The sequence below is a fragment of the Astatotilapia calliptera genome, chromosome 5, assembly GCF_900246225.1.
Source record: "Astatotilapia calliptera chromosome 5, fAstCal1.2, whole genome shotgun sequence".
Lineage (NCBI taxonomy): Eukaryota > Metazoa > Chordata > Actinopteri > Cichliformes > Cichlidae > Astatotilapia > Astatotilapia calliptera.
In genome coordinates this window covers 14,244,177-14,261,105 of record NC_039306.1, presented here as the reverse complement: position 1 = coordinate 14,261,105, position 16,929 = coordinate 14,244,177, and the positions used below count along the sequence as shown (strand labels likewise).

The 16,929-nt window shown below is 39.1% G+C and overlaps 1 protein-coding gene across 1 annotated transcript in view; it reads left to right on the top strand.

Moving 5' to 3' along the window:
- Positions 1-16,685, top strand: part of mtss1 (MTSS I-BAR domain containing 1) — a 77,215-nt gene extending 60,530 nt beyond the window's left edge. Inside the window, exons 8-17 of the mRNA XM_026167360.1 lie at positions 6,451-6,608; positions 6,711-6,818; positions 7,765-7,862; positions 8,477-8,552; positions 9,466-9,642; positions 11,171-11,299; positions 13,329-13,479; positions 13,979-14,005; positions 15,304-15,966; positions 16,048-16,685. Of these exons, the coding sequence (XP_026023145.1) occupies positions 6,451-6,608; positions 6,711-6,818; positions 7,765-7,862; positions 8,477-8,552; positions 9,466-9,642; positions 11,171-11,299; positions 13,329-13,479; positions 13,979-14,005; positions 15,304-15,966; positions 16,048-16,526 (2,066 nt within the window). The 3' untranslated portion in view covers positions 16,527-16,685. The remainder of the gene's footprint in view (positions 1-6,450; positions 6,609-6,710; positions 6,819-7,764; positions 7,863-8,476; positions 8,553-9,465; positions 9,643-11,170; positions 11,300-13,328; positions 13,480-13,978; positions 14,006-15,303; positions 15,967-16,047) is intronic.
- Positions 16,686-16,929: the final 244 nt, after the last annotated feature.

The window sequence follows — 16,929 nt, the reverse complement described above, 5'->3', positions numbered from 1 at the left end:
AATATATGGATATAATTAAAGAGGTCTTAATTGATCTGCTAAGCCTCCAGTACCCAAGAACCAGGTTGGATTTGCTTTCTCTGAGTGAACAGATCATATTTTGGCTCAAGTCTAATTCCTTGGGTGTGTAGTTGGGTATGTTTTTAGGAGTTCATTTCAGATTGTGTTACATTTTTGGTCCATGGAAGATGTAGTGGTGGCTGGGAGGTTTTTGAATTCATACTTGAGCTGAGTTACTGTTGTCACTATGAGGAATTTTTCAGATGAACTCCACTAACAAATGATAATAGCAAAGTTTGATTAGGAGAAATCTTAAACATTAAGTTAAATGACAGTCATGTCCTTTTTTATTTTCAATTTTCAGTTTTGTTAGATTTTTAGATTCTAAAGTCTAACAAAACTGCAAGTGACACAGAGCAAAGAAATGTTCGTTTTTTAAGTTTGATGTGGAATCTGGTTAACCATATTTTAGACACGAAAATTGCATTTAATACAAAGAATAATTCATTTTATAGCTGCCCACAGCTGCTTTTTCCTTTTGGGATTCTGTATTTTTTACAATTAGTAAAGTTGTATACAGTAATACGAATATCTTCCACATCTGCATTTACCTTTTCACACTTTTGTATTTGTATTTATATTTTTGATCTTTATAGCAGCAGTTTAGAGCAACAGTTACATCAATGCACTTAACATATGGGAAGATAAATACCCTACAATATTAGTGAGAAAACCCCAATGGTCACACGATCTTACTTAGTAAGTAGACATAAGTAGACACTTCAGAACCAGGCACAGTAAAGGGGGAGTGTTGTGCAACGGCTGGTTTTGGGGGTAAGAGGAAAGATAAAGAAATGGGATCATGGAGCGATGAGGCCAAAATACAAATTAAAGGAAAGAGGAGACAAAAGTTAATGACATGCATTAACAGCATATAAACACACGGGCGGTGAAAAGAGTAGTAGTCTGAGCCTATAGCAGCATAACTAAGGGATGGTTCAAGGTCTCCTGATCCAACTTTATCTGTAAATTAAAAGGAAAGTTTGAAGCCTATTTTCAGAAGTAGATCGGGTGTCTGTCTCCTGAAGCCAGACTTGGACCTGGTTCCACGGGAGAGGTGTCTGATAGCTGAAGCTCTGCAACTAGTTCTACTTTGCAAACTATAAGAGCCACAAGGCTGCACTTAGAGAGTTAAGTGCTCCAGAGATAATATGATACTATAAGATATGATGGGGCCTGATCATTCATTATTTAACCTTGCATTTACTGCAACCGCTGCACCACCACTGTGCATTATATATGTATTCGGGGCCTGATTTAGTCTATTCTTTTGTGTCATTAAGTCTTATTGTTGTACAAAAATAAAAATGCACTATTCAGCCATGCTGTTGCAGTTTACAAAGACAATATTCACTGCAGCTTGTGTGGAAGCAGCTCCACACACTGATAAGTGACCTCTTTCCTCATACTGTTTGACTGACAGATGATTACAGGGAAGTGCAGTCCAGAGGAAAAAGATTCCTCTCATTAACTTCTCAGGTTACATGTGTGTGACTTGAGTAGAATTAATTTAGATTTAGCTCTGTTAGATTTTGGCTTGCCTGAGGCATTTTCGTTTGTGTGTTATACATTGTTAAGCCATAAAAATCTAGAGATTGAGAAAATTAATGTCAAAATGGCCACAGGAACAAATTCTCAAATGCATTGAGGTAAGCTGGAGCTACATTTGGAAGCATCCATGAGGTGTTTTTACATTATGTCTCCCAGCTGGTGAGAATTAGCTTTGCGTGAACTGTGTTTCACCTTTAACGGCATGAATTTGCAGGATGGAGCTTCTGAGTTCAGGTCTTTGTGTTTTTGTGGGTGTTGAGCTGGAGCCTTGTAGAAACAGCAGCCTGTGTGTGTTTCCACAGAGCCTAGAAGTCAGACTAACAGCACACGCGGACACTGAGCTTCTGTTAGCAACGTGAAATTATCCTCAGTCTTCTCCATGCTCTCACACACACCTGAGGGAACAGGCTGTGTTTAGGTTGAGCTTAACGTCTGCACAGAGTCTTCAGTGTGTGTGTGGGTTTGTGTTTGGCTGTGGAAATTGCTTCTCACTGTTTTTCACAGGACTTGCTGTCCCCGTCTCTGTTTTTCCTACTTCTCGCTGTTGAAGTTTGAAAGAGGTCTTGTTTGCACCATGTTTGCTGGAAAAATATTTCAAGCTTTGTTAAAGAACAGTTGAACAGAAATCTGGTGAACAGATAAGCCCGGGGATCAGTTTGTGGGATTTTGCAGGTGGCTGTGAGCTGTAATATGAGATGTTAGATGGCTGTAATTCTTCATTTGAAACAATCATCTGCTTGCAAGTGATGGAGTTCAGTAAGAAAATATTGCAAATAAAATGTAGTCAGTATGAAAATACTCACTATATCATATAGCCCAGTGGCATCTATCCTAACTGATAGTGTTTGTTAACTTACCTGCATTTAGGTTCTGAAACTAAAATTCATCTAAGGCTGACAGATAAAAGTGTCAGAGACTATATAGATATTCTTTGAGCAATATCAAGTTAAAATAAAATGAAGAAACTGTGTATGAAACATGAAAGCTGCTGCTTTGCAAAACATGATACTTTGAATTCTTTGAAAACTTCTTTCACCGCCTCTGGGCTTCATTTTTACATCCAGTGGTTGTTTCCACAGTTGGGTGGTCTGCAGGTCAGAACTCTGTTTGTCCTCTCTACCTGTGGGTCTGAACCGCCAGACTCAGACCAGACAACACTGTACCAAACAGTTACACCTACAGACTCTGTTATTCCTCAGTGGCACTTAATTATTCCTGAAGGGAAATCTATGAGAGACTTTCTGTACCACTAAACCTGGTAGTTAACCTCCCTCTGCTCTCAAAGAGTGTGTTGTGCTGAAGCATGTGGAAAGTAGAGCTTAATACAAGTTTCAAGTCTGTGGAGGCAGACTTCCTGCTTCAATTTTCAGTGTAGGGGGTTGCCTCTTAATTTGAGGGTATTTAAAGGCTTGAGATCATTGCGTTGTGGGGATGAGCCACAGATACTGATTGTGTTGTCACTTGTACTGAGCTTTTAATGCAGCCATACTGTGACTTCACATATCTCTAGTAGAAATCTAGACTATAGTGGAAAAGGTTTTTAAACTGACCCTTTGCCTTTAACAAAGAAATAAATAAATAATCCACCCAGGAGCTTTGGACTGACAAGACTTGCTTCTAAAATTCATTTGGTTACATCTCTGCTCTGTCACATTCTCCCCCATATCCTTTGAAATGTTTTTGTAACATTCTCCTCCTCCAGTAACATTGAATGATTCACAGTTCAGAAATAATCCTTATTGCTTTGGTGACATCAAACATCTGTTGAATTTTGTGGAGGAGCAGTTTGCACTGACATTGACTTTCTTTGTGCTCACAGTGGCGACACATGGAGCATGTGTTATAAATGCCATAAAACATTTAAGTCACGTCTTTTACACACCATTTCAGATTGCCTGAAGTGATTTTAGCTTAACTTCAGTTTCAGAATCTTTCTAGTGCAAGAAATCGGTCAGATTCTTAAGGGAATCCTGAAAATTATCCTGAAGAATTTGGTCTCAAAAATGTGCTTTGCTTTTTGTTTCTCCACTTGGATGTTTGAACTTCGCAGCAGAATGACGTATGTGCCGGTTCTGACACCAGAAGGCTGTTTTTACGTTTGTCTGCTGAAAAGGGGAAAGTTTCTTTGCACTCACCTTAAATGAGTTTAGCACATGTAGGTACAAGCAGGTCCAGTGTGCAGCTTACAGAAGTGTGATGTGGAAACTTGTGGGCTCCAGTGGAGAGACGCTGAGAATCTTGCGTGGAAATATCTGTTAGTTATGCAGCTTTGACCTTATACTACAGCCTGTCAGTGTGGCATGAAGACTGTTAGTTTGGAGTGGAAAAGAAAGAAATGAGGGAACGGATTTGATCACAGTTCACTGAAGAGACAGAGCCTTCTGTGAGCTGGTGAGAAAAAAAAAAAAAAAGTTCTTTGACTCAAAAGTGTGTATTCAGGAGTGTTTTGGTTTTTGGGGTTTTTTTAATGGCAAAAATTACATTTTGATGATTGTCAGTGACGAGTCCATATTCATAAAAACAGCCATGACCGTGTGTGCTGGTGCAGGATGCAGTTGGCACATTGTAAGCTAGCTGAAAGCTGATGCAGCATTTAAATGGATTGTTTTTTGTATGTAATCTTTATATTGGAACCTTGGAGTGCACCAGACTGAATAAATTTGGAGAAAAGTTGATGCTTTTTGAATCAAGGATCCAGGACGTTAGGATTTCAGTCTACCAAATACTTGGCATTTAACACAATTCAGCACTTTGTGTGTCATATTTGAATTCAGTTGTTCATATATAAGCCTTTGCTCACTTTATCTCAGTTAATGTGCCCTCTTCAGGTCTAATGGCTGGCGGTGTAAAAGAATAGACTCTGTATCAAAGATTAAGACAAGATGATGCCACCCATTAGTTACCGAAGTTTTGTTGTGAAACTTTAAGCAGACTTTTTTTTTTTTTTTTTTTTTTTTTTTTTTTACAGTTGCCATCTTGGTGTTTTCTAATTGAGAAACTAGGGGATACTACACACTCATAAGAGGCCAGCTGCTTTATCTTACTTTGTGAGTCAAATGAGGACCATAATGTAAAAAATATATATAATTTGGTTTTAATAACACTCGAAACCAGCATTTGAGATCAGAGTTTCACCTGGAAAGTGTTTCCTAAGTTTATAGAGCAATAGGGTAATTTTGTCATGGACTAACAAGGAGTTATTCCCTAATGGCCATTAGAAAGGTTTCAGGGTTTAGGCATCAGCTAAGCATAATACCCAGTCTGCTTTACAGGGAGGAATAAGAGCTAAAATGGTGATGACAGAACTGTAAAATATCATCTTCAAGGCAGATCACTCCTGAACTGTCCCATGGCTAGCTTTGTGAAGGCTATTATTGTCTAACAAAGACTCGAGGTTGTTGCAGTGGTGAGCTGGGTTTCAGGGCTTCTCATGACTCATGTGACAAGCCTGGTATGGTTCACATGCTGGCATAGAGTCCAGTAAACAATGTAGTAAATCAAATCAAAGGAGTCAGAGAAAGGGAAGCCAATGTCCGTTTCTCTTCCTCAAACTCAAATTCCATCCCACTCTAAAGCACCTCAATTACTCAGAGCCTTTTACTGACACGTTATTGAAGGAATTCTAAGCATGCAAGATGCCTGTTAACGACAAAACGCTCAGTCTTCTTAATCTGAGCTGGGAAATCCTACATTGCCATACTAATTTTCACATTTTAGGCACTTATCCTTCTGTGTGCGCTGAACATAAGGCCGGGCAGGGTGTGTGACAAACAGCTGACTGCGTGTGTGCGTGTGTTTGCATGTGTCTCTTCACTGCTTTTATGTGGTGCTGTTCTACCCTCTGGTGGTAGCATATGGGTAACACATTGTGAGCCTGTGTGGTTTCCTTCACACACAGTATTGCTCATTATAAGGAAGAGATGTTAATGTTAATGTTGTTTATAAGAACTGTGATACTTGCTTTGGTTAACTGCCTCCACACCATGAATACACCAAAAGCAAATATTTTTAGATTTAACATTAGCTGGTTGTTATATTGCAGTAGAAAGTTGATCAAAAAGTTAAGGATGGATTTGTGAAAGTTTTTACCACAGATGGCGTGGTGGGAATTTTTTCACTGTTGTGTAATCAAGCATCAGGACATTTGCATAATATCCTCATTTTTCGAAAAACAAATTAACGCCGAATCAAATTAAAATTAAACAGTGGGAAACATTGTGGTGATAATGTAATTAAGTGCAGACTCACAGCTTTCATTTGATGGGTTTTACACAAAATAAATGTATATACTGTTACAAAATTACAGATGGTTTTTAAACATAGCATTTTTCACAGGTTTAAAAGTGTTTGGAAAACTAAAACGATGCCTATCATTCATTTGCACGAATTTCTATGTAAAGTTTCTGTGTGGTTTCCTCCACACACAGCTGTTTCATTCCTTGGGATTCTTTTTGAGATCTTTACTGCAGCTGCCTTCTGTTTCTGCTTGTTTGTGGTAATTTTATCCTCAGTTTTTCCTTCCTGCAGTGAAAAACATTTTTAGATGAGCTGAAGTGGAGAAGTCAATTTCTTTGCCTTAAGGGTTTCTTGAGTTGCGTTTGCTGTACGTTTAGGGCCATCATCCGTCTGTACGATGGCTCTATCATGAGCCTTTTCTTCTACATACTCTTGTCCTCTCATCATTGTTCCAGGAGTGTGTGTGTGTGTGTGTAATACTGGTGATTTGTATCATGAAGCTAAAATATCAGAATTGCTTTGGACTACAGACATTTCTGCTGTCTCCATATATTTCTATCATCTGGACCGATCTACCATCAGTTCCTCCTGTTTGTGTTTTAGGGAAGGATGAAGCTCGGGGACAATTGGACAACGCGCTGCAGGACGTCAATGTGCGCTACGCTGTGCTGGAGGACACCGAGAAGCGAGCTGTGTGCAGAGCACTGATAGAAGAAAGAGCTCGATACTGTAGTTTTGTCAGCATGCTAAAGCCTGTGCTGGTCAGTTGTGTGTGTGTCTGTGTGTGAAAGAGGGATACAGAACAAGACTTTTTCAGACTTTTCTAATCTGGCAAAGTAAAATAAAAGGAGCTTGTCTTGTAGGACCATGAGATCAACATGCTGGGTGAGGTGACACACCTGCAGACCATTCTGGAAGATCTGACAAACTTGACAGCTGAACCCAATAAACTTCCACCAGCCAGCGAGCAGGTACCTTAACCATCTTCTCCATCTTTACTGATCTCTCAGTTTTTCTCTAGCACCCTCTGCAGGCCTAATATTACCCTTTTAGTGCTATTACTCTGTTTTCCCCAGATTTGGATTCTCTGTGGTGGGAGACTCTCATCCACAAATATTTTAATTGCCAAGTGCTGTGACAAGTTGACAGTAGCTCTTGTTCTGCAACCTTGGTGAACTTAATGTTGCAGCACACAGATCAGTTTTTGCAACAGGTTATGATTTGTGGTTCTTCCGCTTACTGCAGATCAAAGCAATTCAACACATGGAGGTGGGGCTTCTCTAAAGAAGTAGCCCAGCATGACAAACCATTTAATCAGCAGGTCCTTGTCATTTAAAAAAACAACAAAAAAACGAATTTGCATTAAAAAAAAAATAAAAAAAATTCTTTTTTCCCCCTTGAATGAAAAAGATTAAAAGAACCTTAAATTTCAACATAAGAGTGAAGACATTGTTTTCTCTGACAGATTATAAAAAATGCTCAAGCTGCCAGAAACATTTAGGTGGCTGTTAATATGCCTGGAAGGCCCCGCCCAAGTACATTAGCAATTTCAAGGCAGATGATGTTTTGTTTTTTTATTTTGTGTCTTATTTTCAGCAAATGTCAGAAAAAGACTACGACCAACAGTGATTGGCTCTACTGAAAGTGCTGTGTATGTATGCAAAGCATGGTTTATCTGCGAAGACCCATCTTTGTCCAAAAAACTACACGCTGTATTTTATTTTGACCCACACTGTCATTAACTAACTTGGTCCTGGTAATACCCACTGGAGTTGCAAATGTGTATTAATCCACCACTGAATATAGTTCCAGCTTCAGCACTTCCTGTATTTCTGAGCTTTATGCCTTCAGTAGAAACATCCCAACTTTGGAAAATAAAAGGAAAAACACCACAGCTGTCTTTTGTGTGTATTACAGGTGATCCTGGACCTTAAAGGTTCTGATTTCAGCTACACCTATCAGACACCTCCAGCTTCTCCCAGTAACACTCTCTCCAGGAAGAGCAGCATCAGCAGGTGGGTTACACACCAAAGCTGATATCAGTTTACAACATACAGTATTTCATATCACTTCATTTCACATTCTAATAATATCAGTGTGCATTGCTGCTTTCTTTTCATTTTGATGTTTTGTCACAGTGTTTGTAACTTTACTGTGTGTACTGCACTATATTTAAAAATCACACCTTAAACTTTGTTTCTGTGCAAGTTGATGCAAGTCAAAGTTAAATCCAGGCTCAGACTACATATTTTTCTGAGTTGTGATAATCAAAGTGTCAGATTGGACAGTTACAGTCATAAAGTCGTGCCTTTTTATGACTGACGCACATGAGTGTGCACGTTGTGCAGAGGTGATAACTCGAGATGTCCAGGATGAGAGTGTAAACAGACAATCACAACAAAGCGTGTTATATTACTGGCTTTCGGCTCCATTTCAAACTTTCACTGAGCTTATAGCAGCAACTTCATTCCTCTTTCACTTTGTTGTGTTTTGCAGTGTTTATGGCTTTTAATTCTTAAATAAGTTCTTTATTATGTGATTTTCACATTCCAGACAGTCGCTGCTTTTTTCTTTCTTTCTTTCTTTCTTTCTTTCTTCATTTCTTATTTTCTGTGTCTTGGCCTCATAGCTACCAGTCAGGATCAGTGAGACATGTTCCCTCTTTGGACTCTATCAGCTGTGCTGTGGATGGACTACACATGCAGGTAACGCACTTTTTAACCTTTGTTACAACAATTTTATTTCTGTTGTTCTCAAAAATACTGTTAAGAATATATTGTACACTATGTGGCCAAAAGTACATGGTCATCCCTTTTCACACACTCCTGTGTCTTTTAGCTCAGTTTTTTTATTTCCAGGACAGTAATGGTAAATCTTTCTTATATAATTGTAGAAAGCAACTTCCTTCTAATTCAGATGAACTTTCTGCACTGCATCCATACTGTGCTTGCTAACGTTAACAGAGAATCACTTCATCCTCTTGTCCAAATATTTTAACATTTGGCTAAAAAAGGTGTATATATGTAAAATGGCAGCACCAAAAATGCTGTACTGACAGTTCAAAATGCAAAATATAGCTGAGGGCACAGTGGTTATGTCCATCTTTCTTAAATAGCTTATGGCCGACGCTTCCAAAGTGCATTTAAAATCAGCCTGACAGTTGTGTGTGTGCGCTCAGCTTTAGGCCAGATCCCCCAACCTCATTGTTGGACTTTAAAACCTTTCTGGCTGAATGGGAACAAATGTGGGCAAATGTTAGCAGCAGATTAATGCCCAGAAATCACAAGTGTAGCATTTGGGGCTGTCCATTGATTTCTAGCCATATACTGTACATCAGTGATATTAAGATACTCTTATTTCATTCAAACTTATATACTTTATAGTTTTAAATCAAATTTCCGCAATAAATAAAGCAAATTCTGGTCAAATATTTTCAATATCTTTAAAGGTGCATTTCACTTAAATATACCATTCCTGCAATGCTGTACACTCCACATTCTTCAGGCTTCATCCACATTTTAAAATGACACTGTCAGCTTTAAGGATCTTCAAAATAAAAGCTTGTAACAGTAACAACAAAAACAAACACATGCCACTCTAACCCTTTCCTGTGTGTAGCGCTGCTCCTCCCCCTATCTGCTCACCGGCTGCGATGAAAGCGGTCGATCTCTCAGCGAAGGGAACTCCCCCTCTCGCCTCGGCCGTCACGGCAGCCGTGGTCGCTATGGTTACGCAGCTGGCTATGGCCACCGCCCCGCTGAGAGTCGCCGCTTTAGCCGCAGGGATTTGAAAACTGTGAGGAAAAAACTATATAACTATTACATTCCTCCCGACCACCCGAGTGCCGTCCTGTGATTTTGACCCTTTTGTCTTCCATTGGTGTGAATCTGGTTTCAATGTCACATTGGCTCCAGCTATTTTACCTCTTTTGTTTTTTTTTAATTCCACATTTTTTCATCAGCTCACACCTTCAGTTTCACCTTTAATTGTCTACGGCCTCCTCCACCCTCAGTGTCCCAGGATGGATCTCATATCTCAAATCCATTTTGTTGTAATTTTAGACGTAATTCTTGATCCCATTCCATAAAAAATGTTTCTGAGCCTTCACAAGTACAGTTCTAGGGACTCTGTAATTGTGTGAGTATTTGCAGTATTTGTTTATTTATCAGTGTCTTTTCTTTTCTTTTTTTCATTCTCTTTAAAAGTGGTTTTGTGTCAACTTTTTTATGCTTATGTTTCAGATTTATGTGTTACAGTTAAGTACTGTACTAATATTCAATTAAAAAAAACCTTACTTTTCTTGATAGCTTTTAGACTCAAAATGACACTTCTTTAGAGTTTTTTTTTTTTTTTTTTTAAGGAAAAAAAAGTCAGGTCTCTTCCCTGACTGCTTTCTCTAAGCCAGGAGTTTAGCTGGAAATGCTGTGGTCATTTTAGCTTAGTTGATGTTGGATTTTTGGATTAGGAATTCTAAAAAACTGCCCATAATATATTTTTGATATACGATCACCTGGACATTTAAAAGATTCATAACATCCCACTCCTTATTTTCAGTAGCAGTGAATGTAATAATTTGTTTTATTTAAAAAAAGAGAAAAAAAATCAAACCCGTCCACTAATGGCTTTACACAAAGCCAAACGTGACATATTTATTTTACTTTTTTCCTTGTTAACACTGTTATTTAATAAATAACACGATTGCTTCATCCCACCTCAAAAGCAAGCCTTCTCCTTATCTCAAAAACCTGTTATTTGTCTCCCGCCGCTAAGACGCCCTTTCTGTTCTTGAATTTTGGCGTAATGGCCTTTTAAACTGGTGTCATTATTGCTGTCAGTGGTGTCTTGTCAGTCGTCCTGTAATAAAAATGTAAATTTATGTTTAAAATTGAGGAAATTATCTCAAAATTACGTGAGAAAGAACAAAATCATTAAGGGTTCATGTTGCTGTTGAATGAGGAACTTTTATTGATATTTTTAAAATGACAAATAAGTATTTTCTGTGTGATGTTTCTCTCAGTAAAACGCTGGCTGAACTGCTAACATGTCGTGTTGATGGTCTAACATCAGCAGCCATTATGCAAGTCTGATATATAGAAAATAGAGCTTGTTTCTTACACATCTGATTAAAACTGATGGCTGTGCTGACATGGATGTAAGTTACAAGCTTTTATTACAAATGTATATTCTGTCAATTTCTTTCCACCAGAGACTTTTATGATGGCTGAACAGAACTATACTCTCTGTACTCTCTGCGGTTGATTTGTGATTCTACATTTGATGATTTGTACCTTTGATCCGCTCTGACTTGGTTTCTTAATGACAGGATTCAGTTGGGTCCACCAATCAGCTGGCCTCTGGGGGAACTGGAGGGGCGGAGAACGGCCTCTTGGCCCCTCCACACAATGCCTACATACATGGAGAGCGAGCTCGCGCCATGTCTGCATCTGGAAAGGTAAAACCCACAGAAAGCATATTTGGATTCTGGTGATTGTTCTTGTAAAATCTCATCTGTATCTTTCAGTCTACATGAAACTAACTGAAACAGTATTTGTGTGCTGTCTAAAATAATTTAAAAAACAACAAACAAACTGTGTTTGCTTGGAAAGCATACGGAAGGAATTGATGCCATCTTTATTGAGACTGGGAGGGTTGTTTGTGTATTATAATGTAAACCTGCAACACTCACAACACAAATGTTAAAACAAAAACCCAAAATATTAAACATTTTTAAACATCAAAGCTGTAGCAGCAAACAAACAACACTAAAGTGAAAAACTAATAAAAAGCTAAATAGAAATTAAAAGAAAAATACAAAACAATACATGAATGTATTTAAATTTCTGTTTAAATAAAACAACAAAAAACCCACAAACTAATAACAGCTGAATTAAAATGAGAAAAACCACTGTGGAAATTGCTGAAATGAAATGGAACTGTAACAAAAAAATTCACGAGAACGAATTAAAAATCAAAACTAATGATAAATATTAAAGTAAAATAATGCTGTACTAAACATCCCTGAAGACACGAGTTTATTTTACGTTTATATTTTTTGTTTACTGATCCAGTCTATGAACTAAGAAAAACTGTTTATTAAAACAAAACATAATAAATAAAAGTCAGAAAATGCATGCAAGTGTATTTTCAATGGTATATTATAGAGTTCAAAAACAGCGGAATTGGATCTTTAAAATAACCAAATCATCCACCAGAGGGCAGCAGGAGATCAGAGGACTAAAATGATCTGCACCCCTAATCTTATGGCGGCTCCTCTTCTCTTTTGTTTCTTTCTACTGTTATCAGTACCTTGTCTGTTTTGCTTTCCTCCTTTTCTTTGTCCTCCCATGTTCTTGCTTCCTGCTTTCAGGGAGTGACAGGAAGAACCAGGAGGTGCTGTTATGGCACTCCACTGTGACAGTTTAAGTGCTTCGGGGAAAAAAGAGAAGTTCTTTGTATTTCATCTGTGTGAAATTGTCACAGTTGATGTTCTCAGCCAGCATACAGATCCTTGTGGTGAACTGGTGTTTTTGGTGCTAAACAGGCTCTAAAAGGTGGTTGGTGGTTCTTGTGCAAACATCCTGTGGTTAAACGCACAGGTGATGTTCTGAGTCTGACAGTCATGGAGTTAAAACTACAAAGATGACATTCAGAGCGGGCTGCTTCTGTGGTTTTTCTCTAAAGCAAAATAAATAAATAAAAAAACTTGTTCCAAATACTCAAATTACATTCATCACTAATTGACTTTATGAATTAAAAGACACCTGAACTTATTTTACCTGGAGCCCTGAACATGCAGGCATATTGATAACCCAGCAGGAGGCAGAGGACGAGCATAGATTATTAAAAAGTCTCAAAACTAACAAAGTTGTGAGCCACTTTGTTAGCTTTGTTTGTTAGCTAGGTTGATCATATGCAAAAGCTCTTTTACAGGGATTTTCCTCCATAGAGGAATTTTTGGTGTCTCAAGTTGATTTGGCTGGAAATAATGAAAACATTTACAGAATGTTAACACTTTAAAAAATGAAACGTTAAATAAAACGTATTTTTATTCATGATTATGATCTAAATGCACTGCCTTTACTATATTGTGCTTATTTACCTCGTCACAATCCCGAAGGCCGATTATGAGCCAAGAAAATGCCTTTCTGTCCTATTTCTGCTATTGAATTTTATTTTTATAGCACTTTTCAATCCAAAGTAGTTTATTATAAAAAAAAATAAATAAATAAATAAATAAAAGGGTTGCTAAAAATTAATGCTGAATACGTTTAAAATATTTACATAAAATAGCACAAACACCCCCTGTCCTCCAACCACACTTTCAAAAGCTTGACAAAAGTTTTGCGGATGTCACTTTGGACAGAAGCTTTGACCGCTGGATGGTCAACAGTGAATGAGAAGCATGATCTTGCGGGAGTATATAGATCTTTCGTTAGTTGAAAAGTTGTAACCTCATCCGTCTCCTTCTTTCACTCCTTTAGCACTGCTTGGCCCAGGATCAGCTGGCATTGTCACTGGGTGCGCTGAATTCTGACGCCCCGAGAAGCAGCAGAGATTCTCTGCACTGTTCCAGCGGCTATAGCACCCAAACAACCACCCCGTCCTGCTCCGAGGACACTATACACACCCACAGTGAGTACATTAAAGCACAACACTTCTTTTTATTTATACTAAACACAGCTCACTGTGCTGTTAGGATTTTTTTGTTGCTGTTGTTTTTGTCCTAGAGATAATAGAAAATCGAATTGAGCTCTTGATTAAAAGCTGTTTGAACCAACTATGTGGCCGAGACGAACATCATGTGATCCAAATACAACCTAAAGTGGCAGCAGCACCGCCAACAATAAAGCAATTAGATGTTGTGTTTATTATGAAAATGGAAACCCATTCTCTCACGGAGCCATAACCTTGGTGTGAATTGCTGCTTGTCTGGCTGAATTTCTCGGATTTACCCTTTAGTGGGTGTCATTTCTGATTTCTGACAGTGAAACTGACTCTCTTGACCTGCCTGCTGTTCACTTGTTTTTTCTGTGCTTTTCTGGTGTATCAGCTCATCTTTACTTCTTTTCCTGTTGTATTTCTTTGAGTAGTTTTGTGTTTTCTTGGTTAAACTGCCTTCCTTCTCTTCCAGCTGTAAAGAGAGATCCTCCTATCTATGGTAGGTCTCTGACTGCCTGTATATCTGCCTGCCTGCCTGTCTGCTTATGTCACGTCCAACATACCATCAAATCTACTTTTGGTTCATCTATTAAAGATCTTACATCAGCTGAAAGAGCACTGTTTATTTAAAAGAAGCAATAAACGTTGTCCTTATTTTCAAATATTAGAATCTTTTTGGCAACGATAAAATTATTAATTTTGGTGCCTGTCAGGGCACTTGTATGGCCAATTTTAATAACCTAATCATTAGTGGCTGCAGTTTCCTCTTGTTATCTCGGTTATCAAGCACAAGGAAAATAAAATCTCTCTTCTCAATTTTACAGTGTTAGTGTTACAAAACATAAGCATTTTCTAGGCTTCAGGACTGCGATTTTAAACATCAGCAAATTATCGATGATTCACTTGTGAAGCATGGTGCCCAGGAGGCAACACTTCTCTGGATAGTCACTTCTTGCTTACCCAGCAGATCCTTTAAAATAAATAAATAGATAAATAAATAAAGCTCCTTTTGTATCAAAGTATAAAGTGATGTAAAAATTGGCTAAATCTTGTGACACTGCTGTGAGGGCATCAGGCGGACAAGCTGACATTGTTTATTTTACCCATTAAGTTAATTAATACATTTTTGGATACAACGTTAATCCAGGTATGGAATTTATTTATTTATATATTTTTTTTTTTAGCTTAGTCACCCAGCTTATAGGAGACTGAGGTTTCTCCCATCACACTTGCTTGCAAAGAGAAGACATTAATTACTCACATTTCATATTTCTGGTGTTGATGCTAGCAGATGAGAAGCTGCCAGAAGCATTTAAATTACGTAGTCCCTTTTTTTACTTAATTTTGGAACCCAAAACAAACAGAACATTAGAAACAAATTCAGCTGCTTTGTCTGTAATTTACTTCCTCCTGTGTGTGTCTGTGTGTGTGTTTGACCTTTTCAAATTTAATGTCGTTGCCATGAATTGACGTCTGTTTTTAACCTTATTATTTGGAACATTGAACTGGAGCTTTGCATGCGTTTTAAAAGTAATTAGGTTGCATGTTGCCCTGTTTTTGTTTGATAAGAGTTTCCACAATGATGCATCCCCTAATTGTTCATTCACGAACATGACAGTGAGTCACTGATGTGATTATGTGCTCCTGCTGCTTCTGTTGTTTGTCTGTCAGGTGAGCGGATGAGAACCCTTTACAAAAAAAAAAAAAAAAATGTCACTGAGATAATCCAGAGGTAATGAAAGGTCTGCCTGAAAGCAGAGCAACTAACATTTTAACATTCTCTCCCCATCTCTGCAGTCGACTATGAGTCCATCTCTCTCCACGGAGACACTGACTCTATCTCCTTACATCACCTCTCCCACGGCAACAGCCAGTCAGATTTCGACAAGTCATCGACCATCCCGAGAAACTCCGACCTCAGATTCCAGTACCGGGAGTTCATCCATTCCAAGCGTCCTGCCTCTACTGTCAGCCTATTGGCTGAGTCCGACTTGAGTGGTGTGTCTAACCGCCAGATGCCATCCCACACGGCAACCATCAGGCGCAAACCTTCATCTAAGCCGCCTTTTCGCAGAGGAACAATCAGTGGTGGGGTTCCCATCCCCATCTCCACCCCGCAGGTTCCACTCAAACCCCTCGGCGGAACCAACGGAAGCGATGAGAACGTTTTCAAAGTGCCCTCTTCTGTAGGTTTAGGTCACAGTAAACTCTGCACCTCCACCCAGAGCCTTAGTGCTTTACCACCCTCCTCCTCCCCATACTACCAGATTGTCCCAGGCCAGATGCCCATCCCAGTGCCCATACCCACTGTTCCTTCACTGCCATCTGAGGGAGGGAACAGTGTCAAACAACAGCAACAGAGGCAATACCAGCAACATCAGCAATACAGTCAACCACAGCAACAGCACAACCAGCAATTCCAGATTCAACAGTTCCAGCAACAGCAACAGATTCAGCAGCAACAGATTCAGCAGCAACAGTTCCAGCAGCAGAAACAGATTCAGCAGCAACAGATTCAGCAGCAACAGTTCCAGCAGCAGAAACAGATTCAGCAGCAACAGTTCCAGCAGCAGAAACAGATTCAGCAGCAACAGTTCCAGCAATGGCAACAGATTCAGCAGCAGTTTCAACATCAGCAGCAGCAGCAGCAGCAGTTCCAACAGCCCCAGATTCAGCAAGCCCAGCAGCTGCAGCCTCAGCACGATCAGTATCAGCTGCAGTTGAACCAGCAGCAGAAACAGAAGCTGTTCCAGCAGCAGCAACAGCAGCACCAGGCCTACACTACTCAGGCAGAGCCCTCCGGTGTGCCCAACAACATCAACTACCAGCCCCAGGCTCCTCCACCCTCCAGCCAGGACCAAAACCCTGAGCAGGTCACCCTAGAAGAAGAAGAAGAAGAAGAAGGAGATGGAGGAGGCAACAGAAACATGTTGACCCTTCTTAGAGGAGTAAAGCTCAGAAGGACCATCACCAATGATCGCTCTGCCCCTCTCCTACCCCCTCCAACCAATCACAAATGAGGCTGACCAGCAGATTTTTATTTCTCTGCTAAACTGTTAAGTTTAGTTTGGTTTCTGAAGAGATATCAGAGTGTGTCAGCACAGAGAAAACTCAAACACACTTTGAAAGTGTTGACAGATTGATTTTTTTTCGCTGGAACTCAACATTGCTTGTTTTATTTTATAAATTTACTTGATTGCCCTTTTAAATTTATGTTTTAAGCATTTTTGAGACTTTTCTGTTGTTGCAGCAAACGTCTTTTTGCCTTTTTTTTTTCATGCATTTTGATTGTGGATAAAGTTTTTGTGTGACTCAGTCTTACAGAAAGAACTTTTGATTTGATTATTTTAGTTGGTACTCACTTCCTGGTCAGAAAATGTCATTAGGCAGAACAGGAAGCTGTTAGCATCTTTGGCCTGGCTG